General features: G+C 33.8%; 1 protein-coding gene across 4 annotated transcripts in view; it reads left to right on the forward strand.

Moving 5' to 3' along the window:
* Nucleotides 1–15,791, forward strand: part of AP1AR (adaptor related protein complex 1 associated regulatory protein) — a 30,572-nt gene that overhangs the window by 12,523 nt on the left and 2,258 nt on the right. The window contains exons 4-10 of one of the 4 annotated variants that reach the window (XM_060148603.1): nucleotides 1,242–1,267; nucleotides 3,584–3,680; nucleotides 4,844–4,942; nucleotides 6,870–6,928; nucleotides 7,753–7,826; nucleotides 8,896–9,024; nucleotides 12,178–12,439. In XM_060148603.1, coding sequence (XP_060004586.1) covers nucleotides 1,242–1,267; nucleotides 3,584–3,680; nucleotides 4,844–4,942; nucleotides 6,870–6,928; nucleotides 7,753–7,826; nucleotides 8,896–9,024; nucleotides 12,178–12,439 — 746 coding nt within the window. Of the gene's footprint in view, nucleotides 1–1,241; nucleotides 1,268–3,583; nucleotides 3,681–4,843; nucleotides 4,943–6,869; nucleotides 6,929–7,752; nucleotides 7,827–8,895; nucleotides 9,025–12,177; nucleotides 14,289–15,791 lie in introns of those variants that run through there. The other 3 variants (XM_060148604.1, XM_060148608.1, XM_060148605.1) reach the window with 3 other exon arrangements.

Raw genomic sequence — 15,791 nt, forward strand, 5'->3', positions numbered from 1 at the left:
GTTTGTTTGTTTGTTTGTTTTGCTAACCAGTCTTTTCCTCTCTCATGTCATAGTTAGTGTTTGGTTTAGTTGAATGTCACATCCTGCTTTGTAGTGCTTTTTCCTAAGTTAATTTGGATCATTTGAAATTTTATTTCTGCTGTTACTTAGTCATATATTTTAATTGTGAGATGTGAATAGCACAAATGTGTAAGAAATGCATAAATCCAAATCAGTCTTGAAAGTAGTTACAGTTTGCTTTGGAGGAAAAAACTGTAGGTAATTTCAGAATCCCAGGAAAGAACAAAAGCAGTCTCGTTATCTGTGGTAGTTACATTCTATGAAGTTGCCGTGAATACTGAATTAGTGATACTGGAACATTACTCCTAGGGGAAATAAAGAATTAGCTTCCTACAGGCTTCTGATCACAACATTTTCATCAACTGATCAATATATAACCTTGTTTTATGTTTCTGTTTGACACCTTATTTTAGTGTATATTATTGATTCATTAACTTTGAACTCACTAACAACAGCGCTAATAATTCATGCCTGAATGAAGCTTATCTAACACATGTATGTGTAGGCACATGTAGGCATGTCACACCTTCTTATGATTAGGAACAATAGACAGCACTTCAGCACTACACATGGGCGTCATTTTAAACAGCAAAATCAGGAACAAAAATGCAAAAAGTGACACTGCATAGGCTGCAAAGAGGGCACAGTAAGAGTGCTGAAACAGGAAGGCAGAGCATCATCTTCTACTTCAACTGGAAATGTGTATGTCAGGCAACCAGATTTTTTGCTGCTCTGTGTATGCCCATGAATGACCATAAGAGTGAGGGGAGCATTGGTTTTGATGTTGCAAATAAATTTTAACTCATTGGTGAATTTTCAAATCTGGAATCTGCGAATAATGAAGATCAATTGTAAATGATGAGAACATAGAGAATATGTTGTCTAGTACCATCTTGAACCTAGAAGGTCATTTGGTGTAGAGTAAATATGTTATAAAAAATTAAGAAATGTCCAACAATTGGTTGCTATATAATTAAGATAGATAATAAACTAAATTTTGCCTTTGAGAAATAGTAAAATGTTAAAGCTTTTTGTTTAAAACACTTTTAATAATGAAATTTATTACCAAGGTAAAATAGATAAGCAGAAAATATTTTGATTAAATAAAAATTTTATTGGCTTGCCTTAAATAGAATTCAGCTAGTGAAATTTGTATAATTGTTTAATTAATTCTTGCACAGGGGGAAAGCCCAGGAAGCAATCATAGGTAAGGCTTTTTTTTTTTTTTTAATAAAACAAACGACTTCTATGTGAACTATAAGAAGCTCTCTAAAAATCCAGGCTATGTCATTTGCTTGCTTTGAGGCATTGAACAGTTTACATTTCAGGACCTTGGTTTTCTCTTTCTATAAGATTGAGGCAATATCTCAAAAGGTTGTTTTGAACATTAAAGAATTTAATCTACATAAGTGCCTAAGTGCTTTCCTACTGAACGTAAGTTGTTATATATATTTTAGTTTTAAAAAACTATTTAATATATTAATATTGATAAGTACATTTCTTTGAATTTGTAAAACTTTATCCCCCTTTTGCTTCCTTATGACATTCTAAAACTTGTTTTACTAATCATGTTTTTTACTTTATATAAGTAATACCTCAAAAAACAAACAAAAAGCCCTAGGCAGAAGTTAGGGCTAAAGGAACAAAAGTAGGAGACATTACCTTATACATGGCTGGTTATAACCATGATAATTATCAAGACCTGAAGTTGGGGAAGGGGGAGGAAGTGGGGTGATTGGAGCATGGAGAGAGAGCAGTTGGTCTGAAGACTGAATAGGCAGACACTAGAAGAGGATTCAGAAGATAGCCAAGAAGCAGTGGGCAAAAAGAACCAGGAGAGCATAGAAAGCCAAGGGAGGAGGTAGAGACAGACTGACAGATGGAATGGAGGGAATGGTCAGCACTGCCACATGAAACTGAAGAAATATTATAAGGACTTAAACTGTCTCATATTTGGCAACATAGAGGCCATTAATTACCTTTGTTAGAGTTAGTAGAGCGATGAAAGCAGATGCAGACTGTCATGAGTTGATGAGAGAATGGGAAGTAAGGACATAGAAGGGAAGAGAAACACAGTTGTTAGGAGCAAGGAGCTAGACTACTTGGGTTCAGATTCTAGCTTTGCCACATACTATATGACTTACTTGGACATAATCTGTCTTCATCTCATTTCCCTCATATGTATGATCTCTGTATCTACCTTACAGGGTTGTTTTGAGAATTAAAATTAGTCAATATATGTAAAGCACATAGAAAAGAACCTGACACATAGTAAGTGCTAGATGTGCTATCAATAAACTTTTAATTTCAGACATTTTGGCTGAAATGAGAAGGAGAGAGCGAGCAGTAGTTAGAGATAGATATAGGTCAAATGAAAGTTTTTCCTTCTTCCTTTCTTTCCTTCCTTTCTTCCAATCTTCACAAGGAAGAGAGGTGAAAACAGACAAAAAGAGTAGACTGAAGAGAAGAGGTACTAATTGATGGAGCAATGTCCCACAGAATTCTCTGGAGTGAAGGTGGTGTGGGGTAGCATCAGTGATGAATGAATCAAGTATAAGTGTGACAGGTGACCTTGAACAAATTAAGGAATACCACCTCTTTAGAGGAAGGAGGGAAGAGTAGGGAGGATAGACTTAGGTGAGAGGAGGACTGGCAAGAAGTTGAGGGATTTGATGGTTGGAGACATGCTCGTCATGTCTCAGAGTGGGGTGAAATTGACTTCTAAGAGAAAAGACTTTGAATGAAGAACTTAAGGAGTGTGTTTGTGAAGATTTTGAAGTAGTTAGCATAGGATGTGAGAGGGAGTTGGCCATGTATAAGTAAAGGGTTATTGCTAGGGGCAGAGGGCCAAACAGATGTAGGATTTTCTCTCACAGCTCTCAGCAGAAAGAGCTAATCATGGAAATGATCCAAGGTCAGAGAATGAGTAATCTGGGTGAATAAGGCATAATGACAGGTGTGCAGGAAGGCGAGTATGTGGGTAAGAAAGTACTTCAGATTTGCCACAGAGTCCACACTGGTTGTAAGTGAAGTAAAGCCAGAAGATGATCAGGATCGATAAACTGAGAGAAAAGGGAGGATCAAGGGCCTGGGGTGGTTAGAGGGATTGAGCAGGATAAATAGGGCAGTGGGTATGAGAGTTAGGAGTTCCAAAATGATATGAGGGCTGAGATCAGAGTATAGTATACTGAAGTTTATATTTTATGATGAACATTTTGGGATATAGTCAGATGGCTGAAGAGCCAAAGTAAAGGGAGTCCACATTTCTTTAAAGTTGATTTTAGGGCTAAAAAACGGTACTCTGATAGTATATCATCTTATATACCAAATTATAACAAGTATTAGATAGAATGTATGATTTTTTACTCTAACAATTGAAATCATAGCATCAAATTGCTTTAATACATTTTTGACAGTAAAATTTCATAATTTCACTGATTTTATGAGTATTTTATTTAACTTGGACTCATCAGCACTTTTTTTTTTCCTTTTCTTTCTTTTTCTGCCTTATTTTTCTCTGTAGGCCTCTTACTGAGGAAGAAATTGTTGACCTAAGAGAGAAGCATTATGATTCTATTGTTGAAAAACAGAAAGATCTTGATATGAAAATCCAAAAAGAGGTAAATAGTCTTACGTTGTTTAAGTATATATTATCATAAAGTCTCTGTTTATATGGGAAAGATGTCATTAAATAATATATTGCATGTGAGCCTAAATTTAGATACATAGAGGTGAAAATGAGTTAAAAGTTAAAAAAATTATTCCAGCCTATAATAATTTGGTTTAGTTTGGCACAATTTATCAGAAATCATATGCTGCCAATAAGTGAAGAGAATACATTCTTCTGAAAATAATTTCTGAATTCACAAGTAGGGACTCTGGCAAGATACATGCACCTTTGTGTTTAAAACTAACTTTAAAAATTACTCTGTTTCACAATAAGTGGTTTATTTTTTAAAATCTTTTTGTCTTGGATTTATTTATTCTTAGTAAGTGAACCAAGTACTTCTAACAATCATAAATGTTATATTTACTTTAATATATTTACAGAGGTGGCCTGTAATTATAGTTTTGCATTCACTAAACTAAATGGAATACGTCATATTCCATTATACATTTAAAAATAGTCTGTTTAGTACCAATTAGTGATTTCAACAGCATTAACTTAAGCTACACAATAGATGCTAATATTAGGCTAAAGAAAAATATTGTGTTTGATTTTTAAATTTGATTTGACTTGCAGTAGATTATCATTAAAGCAGTTCGTATGCTATTATGAATGGCAGGAACTTAAATTTGGAAGTAATTTTTTAATAACTTGATGGTAATAAAATACAGGACATGTGTATCAATGCACCATGAACTTTGTGAAAGCTTACTTCGCTTTGGTAGACAGTGATGTGATTGACCTTAGTTTTAAAGACCTTGGACTAAGGAGGGCCCAAACCATGAAACTAATCAGGGTGATCGGCATTGGAACGATTGTTGAGAATGAAGATCACTGCATATTCTAAGGAAAGAAACAGTTTTGTATTTATGCAAACTAGATGCTCTACTTTATAATTCAACTTCTAAAGAATTCTGTAACATGTTTGATATCATTTGAATTATTTTGTAAAAAGAGAAATGAGAAATCGCAGAAATTTAATTCTATTATGCTTTGTAGAGCTCAGTTATTTTTTTAATAATTTATTTTTTATTTTATAAATAGAAGCATTTTATTTTTAGAGCAGTTAGACAGGTTCTGATTTTTGTTAATCCTTATTGTTTTGTTCATGTACAGTTAGCCTTACAAGAAGAGAAGTTAAGACTAGAAGAAGAAGCTTTATACGCTGCACAGCGTGAAGCAGCCAGGGCAGCAAAGCAGCAAAAGCTCTTGGAGGTGAGGGGAAAAGACCCCGACATATATTAGGGCTGCTTTTCTCCTGATTTTCTTTGACAAATCTTAGTTGGGACTTTTTCCCCCTAGAATCAAGGGCTTCTTGTTCAACAACAAATGTATTTATTCCTATACTCTTAGGAATTTTAAAGGGAAATTAGTTGGTCTTTAACAGCTAGAAATAACATCAAATTATATGCTTGCTACTGAGTGCTGTTTAGCTTTAAATTACCAGAAGCTAATTCTTGTTTATCGCAAAAATGAACTTTATACTTTTCCAAAATTCAGCATTCTTTTGGAAAAATAAATATACTCTTAGATGAAACATTGCAAAACTAACCTTTAAATATCATTTCTGCAGCATTTTTTAGTTTATTTTGTGATTTTTTTTTTTAACAATTTCTTGAACTGCTAGACTTTCTTATACTTCCTAAAATTGGGTAAGCTGAGCGATTTTGCCCCATAGGAATACTCTGTATTTCTCATCTTTATATTTGTGTCTTTGGGAGATTGGGAGTTTGGATCTTGGGAAATCTTTGATTTAGTATCAGAAAAAACAACAGATTTATCATATCTTACCATGCTGTATTCAAACATGGCATTGTTATAATGCCAGACAGCTATTAATAATAGACATTTATAGAGCCCTGGCTAAGTGTCAGTAACTGTTCTGATTAGTTTACATGTTTTACCTGTTTAATCGTCACAACAATCCTAGGAGAAAGGTAGTGTTTTTAATCCCCATTTTATAAGTGATGAAACCAAGGGACAGAGATGTTAAGTAACTTAAGATCCTACAGCTAATAAATGGCAGAGCCAGAATTCAAGCACTGCTTAGCCACTTTTCTATTTAGTATTTAGTATCTTCCTCCATCTTTTGCCTATGTGAACTCTACTGCAGTGTTAACTGAAGTGTAGTACAAGGATTATGTCACATAATTATTGTAACTTAGATGAACTAAAAAATCATGTATCATTTTCTGTGTGATTTCTATGGGACCCATGCTCTTCATCTCTCTCTCTTTTTTTTTTTTTGGTGTTTCAACAGATTAATTAGATTATGTGAGGGAGTATCTTTTTTATTTTTATTTTTACTAACTTCTAAGTAATGGGAAAGTTTAAAAATTAACTCACCTTCTACTAAGAAAGGAAAGTATTTTTCTGGTTATAATTTAGACATCTCTTTTTGCTATAATAAATTCTCTGCTGCTTACCTTTTAAAGACTAAAATGATTCCATATGCAAAATCTGAGTTCCTGAGTTTTTTCTTCCTTGAATAAATATTGATATGGGAACACATAGCAGTCTGTACACATATGCTGACACAAAGATACACAGTTACATGCAAATTCATTTGATTTTAACAGTAGCCCTATGAATTTTCTAGGACAGTATTATAGCCATCTGTAATTTACAGATGAAGAAACAGAAAATAAAGGACATGCCAGGGACATACAGTAATAACTGTCAGAGCCATAACTCTGACAGGTTTTCTAAATCCTCTGTTTTTATTATTTCTGAGTCAAGCCAGCCAGGTCTTTTAGATTTTTTAATTGCTACTTATTTCACCCAGAATAGAACTTCATATACTGTTTTAACTATTACTTTCCAGTTATTAGAAGTTCTTAGGTGTAATAAGGAAGTCAGATATACCAATATATATTTTTTAAGTTATTTTTTAATAACAGTATGAATAGTCTGACCACTTAAGGATTATACACTGAAAAATTGAGAGAAATTCTACCCATGAATAAGAGGATATAGAAGTGAACAGTGATTAATTTAAGGAAAGAAAAACTTCAATGGAATAACTTTTAAAGTTTTTTTTTTCCCCGAAACTAGAAAATAACACTTTCTGGCATTGCATGAATAGTGTTAAAAAACATAATTTTACAACAGAGTGATTTTGTGTTGCATTATGTTTCCAAAGCAAGAAAGACAGAGAGTTTTGCAGCAATACCATCCTTCAAACAATGGAGAATATCAAAGGTAAATAGTGAAATATACTTCTTCCCTTTGTGGTAGAAAATATTATTTCCAAAGAGAACACAGTACACCTCTGGATGCTTATATACATATTCATGTGTATATGTTGCATAAAAAATGATTGCTTCTTGAAGACACTTGTAAGAATACTGAGAACATTTGCTTTCTTTATGTTGGAAAATGATCATCATTTATTTTAAATTGACTTTATTGCATTCTTAAGAGTGGTCACATCTTTCATACAGAATATGATGCAATAGCACACTGAATGCCTTTGGATAAATTGTTTATGCCTTGGTTGTTTGTGTTTTCCTTAGCTCCTCTCTTTTCTTATAATAAAGTTTATGTGTGATCTTTTTTTTTTTTTTTGGCTGTGCCATGGGGCATGTGGGACCTTAGTTCCCCGATCAGGGATCAAACCTGTGCCCCCTGCATTGGGAGCAAGGAGTCTTAATCACTGAACAGCCAGGGAAGTCCCTATGTGATCATTTTTTAGAAGATGCATTTCAATGTCACATTTCCAGGAGTATTTCCTACTCACTCAAAGAAAATTGTTCATGCTTCATTATTGTAAATTACAAGTTAGACTTATGGCTAAGCTTTGGATTTTGACTTCAAGACTAACCAAAATCTTATTATTTTTCAGTTTATTGCTAGCATTAGGAAAAGTAAGACCTGTTTTGACTAGGTTATTCTAATTGTACAGCAATTATGAATTTGTATGGAATAGACCTTTTCAAACCAAAATGCCATCATTTAACTTAAGCATGAATTATGTTGTATCTACTATGAATATATAAAAAAAAATTATTTCACTTTTATTACAGTTCAGAACCAGAAGATGACTTCGAATCTTGTTTGAGAAATATAAAGTCACAGTATGAAGTATTTCGAAGTAGTAGTAAGTCTTTTAAAATATCTGCGTTCATTTTAAGGTTACTTTATGCCACGTTAAACAGATAATTGAAGATCCTGGCTCTGTTTTTCTAGAAGAACTTTCTGCCCTTCAATGTGTGTTGCCCAAATAAGTCAATTAACTAGTCCTTAATTATACAATTTTATCTTTCCTTTTTAAAAAGGAGTTGGAGAAACAGGAACAGACTCACAGATACAGAGAACAGACTTATGGTTGCCGGTGGAGGGGGGAAGGGGAAGGGATTGATTGGGAGTTGGGGGTTAGCAGATGCAAACTATTATATACAGAATGGATAAACAACAAGGGCCTACTGTATAGCACAGGGAACTATATTCGATGTCTCATAATAAACCATAATGGAAAAGAATATGAAAAGAATATATATGTATTAACTAAATCACTTTGCTGTACAGCAGAAATTAACACAACATTGTAAATCAACTATACTTCAATAATATAAATTTTAAAAATAAATAAAAGGAGTTGGAGCAAAGAAAAACCTCAGGCTATTTCTGTAGATATGTATAGGGAATCAGGAATTCCTTTTTCCATTTCCACTCTGTTCTCACCTCTCCTCCTCCCAGAAAAGGGAAGCAGGTACACAAAAGTGTATTTATTTTACTTACTACAAATTATAAGATTAAACTTTTCTCCAAGTTTCAAAAGTCAAAACTCCTGTGCTCCCCAGATAGGGAAGAATAGTAGTGGTTCCTTTTGAAAATATAGGTGCTTTTCATTTATCATTTTTAGTTTTTCATTTTTTTTGCCCCCTTTTGTAATTGACTATTAAAAATACTGCCTAGAGTTCATCATATTTTAAAAATTTATAATTCATTTAAATTTGCATGTGTACTGTGCTATATGGCAAAAAAAAGTAAAAAGAAAGCAGGAAAAGCCCTTTATACTATTTCTAACAGAAACTTACCAGTGTAATGATTTCAATAATTGTTTTTTATGATGTTATGGTTTGAAGAGAGGTGATTATTGCAAAATAAATGGTTGTAGTAAAAGAGTATAGCTCACCACATCTAATTGTATTTGGTGTATATTCTAGGACTCTCATCAGATGCCACGGTTTTGACACCAAATACAGAAAGCAGTTGTGATTTAATGACCAAAACTAAATCAACTAGTGGAAATGATGACAGCACATCTTTAGATCTAGAATGGGAAGATGAAGAAGGTATTTTATATTTACAGTTTTCCTGAATATTTTTTTAAAGGAATTTTGCCTTTTTTTTTTAAATTTTATATATTTATTTATGGCTGTGTTGGCTCTTCGTTTCTGTGCAAGGGCTTTCTCTAGTTGCGGCAAGCGGGGGCCACTCTTCATCGCGGTGCGCCGACCTCTCACTATCGCGGCCTCTCTTGTTGCAGAGCACAGGCTCCAGATGCGCAGGCTCAGTAATTGTGGCTCACGGGGCTAGTTGCTCCGCGGCATGTGGGATCTTCCCAGACCAGGGCTCGAACCCGTGTCCCCTGCATTAGCAGGCAGATTCTCAACCACTGGACCACCAGGGAAGCCCTACCTGAATATTTTTATTTAATATGTGTTAATTTATAGAAATCTACTTTGTGTTTTACTTTATTTAAACTGAAATGAATGCAAGGCCTTGAAAAATCAGTGTAAAAACTTCTTAGACTCTTATATTTTATCATTTGTTGTAAATTGTTTAGAAAGTTTCTGAATTCTTTTTTTTTTAATTGTTTTTATTTTTGGCTGCATTGGTCTTTGTTGCTGCGCATGGGTTTTTCTCTAGTTGCAGCGAGTGGGGGCTACTCTTCGTTGCGGTGCATGGGCTTCTTATTGCAATGGCTTCTCTTGTTGCGGAGCGCGGGCTCTAGGTGCGCGGGCTTCAGTAGCTGTGGCACACGGGCTCTAGAGTGCAGGCTCAGTAGTTGTGGTTCACCGGCTTAGTTGCTCGGCAGCATATGGGATCTTCCCGGACCAGGGATCAAACCCGTGTCCCCTGTATTGACAGGCAGATTCTCAACCACTGTGCCACCAGGGAAGTCTGAAAGTTGCTTAGTTCTTAGTGTTTCTTGAGATTTAGAAAATAAATGTTGTTTCTCATTTTAAGGTTTTTGTAATCCAGCCCATTTTACTCTGTAGGAATTACTGCCCGCTTGTGAGCAACCTAAAGCCAAAATTTAATTAACTTTTGGTTCATAATAAATAAGCAATTTGTTAGTTCTGTTGGTAGTACAAAAGCCATAACACAGACATGAGTTTGAATTTTACCTGGTATATCTTCCCAGCTATAGTACTTTAGATAGGTTTCTTAATCTCTCTAAACTGCAGTTAGTTCATCATAAAAAGGGAATTATAAACCTACTTTGAAGAATGATAATTCACTATTATATACTGATGGTCTAAAAAAGCTTGGCACATAATAGACAGTCAATAAATATTTGAACAAATTAAATCATGAATGTTAGGAGGAGTAAATAAAATTTATATAAAACACCCAGTACATAGTGTGGCACATAGCAGGTACTCAAAATTATAGCTAAATGTGGACTTTTTTTTTTTTAAATATTCAGCTATTTCACTGAATAAGGCCCAAGTCTTTATTTTCATTTTAAGAAATAGGTAATCCCAAAAGGAAGAATCAGTTACAGAATATGGAACTTTAACTTTAATTTTTTTTAATATTCAGTATCAAATATTTCATAGAATTTTGAGATGGAATAGACCTTAGATATACTCTAGTTGAGCCATTTGTTTTTTCAATAAAGAAACTGAATAACTTTAGCAAAGATTGCATTAATTTACTTAAGTCTTCTCAGCTAAACACTGTTTCCCCAACCCTATACTTTTGTTATTGTGTATTTATATCCCAATCTAGATTTTAAATTTATTTTTATTTTAGCATCTTGTTCAATTTGATCTAAAGCCTTTCACGTGTTTTAATTCCTGATTTGTCATCCTTGCTGTATGCTAATCAAATTTTTAGATAACATGACTTCCAAGTTTGTTATTCAAATTATTATAACAGAATTATTAAACTAGACTAGGTAGAGGACAGAACCCTCTAGAAACCTGATGATGTCTAATCCAGCTTCCTTTAGACATATTATTCAATTAAATACAAATCCACAAACTTATATTAGTCTCCAGCTCATATTTTTATTGTGTCTATAAGGATGATTTAGTTTGCTAGGTTGAGTGTGCAATTTTGGGGGAGTGACAGACAATAGTGATAGATTTATTTTTTTTTATCTTTTTAAAATTTTTATTTTTTTATTTATTTTTTTAAAATGTATTTATTTGGCTGCACCAGGTCTTAGTTGTGGTATGTGGGATCTTTAGTTGCAACATGTGAGATCTAGTTCCCTGACCAGGGATCGAACCCCAGCCCCCTGCATTGAGAGCGTGGAGTCTTAACCACTGGACCACCAGGGAAGTCCCTAGATTTAAATGTTCTTTTATTATTGTAGGATCTGATTCTTTAAGCTCAGAAAACAAAATTATTGGGTGTGTCTAGAGATATTCTCTTATAATCTCTTTTCTTAGATTTTAATTCTATTAGCAGTGTTGATTCTGCACTTGCAAATTCAAATTTCTTTTCTGTCCTCCCTCTCTTCCTTCTGCCAAAATCATGGTTTTTTCTTCAAAGATTTTTGATGCTCACTTTACTGATAAGTTTCTTTCTGTTCAGAATTAGATCTAGAACAGTTTACCCTAGAAATGTCTCTACTTTGTTATACTAGAGTCAGACTAGCAAAAGAGCACAGACTTTGAAGCCAAACTGCATGGAATCTGTTTCTTGCCCCACTACTTCTATTGCTATGTGACCTTGGGCAAATCACTTTCCTCTTTCTGCCCTAGTTTCCTCAACTGCAGAATGGGGGATAATGATAGTACTGTAGGTAACTTCATAGAGTTGTTGAGGATCAAATCAGTTAACATATGTCAAGTGCAAACAACATTAACTGGAACCTAGTAAGTGCTGGAAATGTGTATATTGTTATCATTATCATTAGAGTTACTATTATCTCTGAGAAATGAAATTGTCATCTAGGTAGGAAAGAAGTTTTGCAGACACACTAATTTGGCCGTATAAGACTAATAGCAATTGAAATCCTCCATGCATTCTGCTTTACTTATGGCTCTTCAGAAATTTCATCTTACTAGATTACCAGTGTTGCATAAAACTGTCCTTTGTTGAGTATTAATGTTCACTGTAGGATTATACCCTAACATTTCCCTTAAGAAAGGCTTCCGTATGACTGGCTTTTTAAGTTAATTCACAAATCAAGTCTGATAGTTTGTCTTTTAATATAGCTCTTTAAATCTTTACTGAGATTTCTAATAACCCTGCCCATATAATAGGAATGAATCGAATGCTTCCAATGAGAGAACGTTCCAAAACAGAGGAAGACATTCTCCAGGCAGCACTTAAGTATAGCAGCAGGAAGACTGGAAGTAATCCTACATCTGCCTCGGATGATTCCAACGGGCTGGAGTGGGAGAATGATTTTGTTAGTGCCGAAATGGATGATAATGGCAATTCTGAGTATTCTGGATTTGTAAATCCTGTATTAGAACTGTCTGATTCTGGCCTAAAGCAATATGATGTGGATCAACAAAAACGGTAGGGAAAAATTGTGTGATCTTGTTTATCAGTTATGACCAAATGTTTAAAACCAACTAGAATGTATAAATGGTTGTGCTGAGCCTTTTTGTAAGAGGGGAAGTAAGAAACATGTTATAAATGCTTATTAGAAAGGAATAGGAATGATAGGTTATATCTGAATTGCTTCAGATTTAAGTGCAATTTCATCATCTGCCTTCTGCTTTTCAAAAACAATTTAATGGTTCTGTCATGTTATTAATTAAATTTCTTTAACTCTTTTCTTCATAGCAATCCTGTTTACTGTTTGTAGATTTTCAGCTTTTAAAATAGTTTTATTAATTTCACCTTGAATGCTTTCTTAACTCTGTTTCAGTAGCTAACTGCGAAAGTATTAAGGCATTTTGTGTTAATTCTCAGCAGATGTGAAGGGAGCATGAGGAGGGACTGCCAGATTCAGATTCAGAATAGTGTTCCCTTTTCCAGCATTATTCATTCCTATGACTTACTTAAATTTTATTATGTGATAGTAAGCACAATTAATTTGAGTAGATGACCCGAAAGAAAAGCCGAAGTATCAGTTTCTTTCTACACTTGTTGCATATCCTACTATAATAATGTTGACTCAATCTGAACAAGGTATGTGATATGTTAAGATAATCTTTCAGAGTTTGGACACTTAAAGTGAGTAATCAAAAGATATTTAAGAAAATATATATACTTAGGTGGGTTTTTTTGTGTTTTGTTTTTTTGTTTTTGTTTTTTTTGCGGTACATGGGCCTCTCACTGTTGTGGCCTCTCGCGTTGTGGAGCACAGGCTCCAGTCACGCAGGCTCAGCGGCCATGGCTCACGGGCCCAGCCGCTCCGCGGCATGTGGGATCTTCCCGGACCGGGGCACGAACCCGCGTCCCCTGCATCGGCAGGCGGACTCTCAACCACTGCGCCACCAAGGAAGTCCTATACTTAGGTTTTTCACTTCCTTTTCTGTGCCACTATAAATGAATGTTGACTTTAATTGATATAGTAAATTTCTATCTGTCATTTTTTAAAATTCTGTATTTCCAATGAATGGTCTTGAAAGATTTTACACAGAATGTATTCTCTGTGCATGATTTATTAAGAAGGGAAAACCTGAAAAAGGTAATACGGGTATTTCAAAGTAAATAAAATCCTTTCTGGAATGAAAGAATCCATTGATTTTATTAAGCTTTCCTTTGCCTTGTAATACAACATGCTTTAATGGGATGGAACTAAGTAAATCAATATATATAACTGAATTTTACGATATACAGTTAACTTTTCTTTTCTCTAAAGTTTACGTATCAATTTAAAAGGCCAAGGATATAAGACACTCCCTGATTGCTTGTCTTGATTTTGCTGAGGATTGAATATGACTTTAGTAAGCAAACTGTTTTTCAATTTTTCCTTAGTGTTTTTTTTTTATTTTTCTTGCAACAATGACAGTGCATGTTCTCGAAAATATAGGAAGGTCCAGATATAAATAGTAATTTAAAGTTCTTGCTATACTTTAAAAATATCATGTGGCCCTTTCAATATTTGAACTGCTGGGCAATGACATCTATAGTTTTGTCACCTTTTTTTATCTCATAGAAATAAATATGACACTTTAAATATGTAAATATATTAGGTAATGCTGTTATTTATGTCTCAACATAATTTAAGTTGTAGCTATGTCATTGGAAATATTTTAAAGATAATCTATATTCACGTTGCCTGTGTTATGCTTTTTAAAGTTTGTATACATCAGATGTATATTTTTGGTTTGGCATAAGCTACTATTGTAATTTTTCTTGGCATTTTGTTCATAAAGAATTTTTTGAAGGAATGGTAACTTCTCAAAGATTGTGAATAAACACATTTTTACATTTAAATAATTTGATTATTATAATAAATTATTTGATTATTACTAGTTTTACTCCATAAACATGCAACAGTTTTGACTCCTGGCTTGTAATTATTTTATTAAATCTGCTATGAAGACAAAAAAGAATGAATTGGTAAAGCAGGATGGAACTAAACTTGAAAATGTGTTTGAACTGCTAAGAAAAGGATATCAATTTTCTTGCTTTGTATGTTTATAAAAAACACTAGAAATAACATTTATTCAGCAAATATTGGAGAATCTACTGTATCTGGTAGGGTGTTAGGGAGAGTGAATTTTATTTGATGTAGAATAGGAAGCCACTGACTTTTTGTAAGCCAGAGTGTACAGTGATCAGATTTGCATTTTCGAAAAATTCCTGTAGCTGCTATGTAGAGAATATGCTGTAGGAGGGCACAAGTGGATATATGTATAGTACTCCCAGTGGGACATGGTGTGGCTTGGATTGATAATTGCTATAGGAATGCAGAACAGATTACCTTTAGAGGTAGACCAACAAGATTTTTTTTCAGTTTTATTGAGATATAATTGACACAGAGCACTGTATAAATTTAAGGTATACAGCATAATGATTTGACTTACATACATTGTGAAATGATTATCACAATAAATTTAATAAACATCTATCATCTCATAGATACAAAATTAAAGAAACAGGAAAAAATTTGTTTTTCTTGTGATGAGAACTCTTGGAATTTACTCTCTTAACTTTCATATATAACATACAGCAGTATTAATTATATTTATCATGTTGTACATTACATCCCTAGTACTTATTTATCTTATAACTGAAAGTTTGTACCTTTTGACTGCCTTCCTCCAAATTCCCTCTCCCCCTACCCTCCACCTCTGGTAACTACACATCTGATCTCTTTTTCTATTTGTTTGTTTGTTTGTCTGTTTTTGAAGTACAATTGACCTACAACACTATGTTAGTTCATGTTACACAACATAGTGGTTTGGTATTTCTATACATTTCAAAATGATCACCACGATAAATCTAGTTACCATCTGTCACCATACAAAGATATTATTACATAGTTATTGACTATATTCCCCACACTGTACATTTCATACCCATTACTCATTTATTTTGCAACTGGAAGTTTTTACCACTTAATCTCTCTCACCTATTTCTTTCCTCCCCTTACCCGCCTCCCCTTTGGGAACCACTTGTTCTCTGTCTTTAACTTTCTTTTTTGTTATGTTTGATCATTTGTTTTTTAGATTCCACATATAAGTGAAATCATACAGTATTTGTCTTTCTCTAACTTATTTCATTTAGCATTATACCCTGTAGGTCCACCCGTGTTGTCGCAAACGGCAAGATTTCATTTTTTTTTATGGCTGAGTAATAGTCACACACACACACCATGTCTTCTTTATCCACTTATCTATTGATGGGCACTTTGGGTGCTTTCATTATCTCTGCTATTGTAAGTAATGCTGCAATGAGCGTTGGGGTGTAT

This window comes from Lagenorhynchus albirostris, chromosome 4 (genome assembly GCF_949774975.1).
Source record: "Lagenorhynchus albirostris chromosome 4, mLagAlb1.1, whole genome shotgun sequence".
Classification (NCBI taxonomy): Eukaryota; Metazoa; Chordata; class Mammalia; order Artiodactyla; family Delphinidae; genus Lagenorhynchus; species Lagenorhynchus albirostris.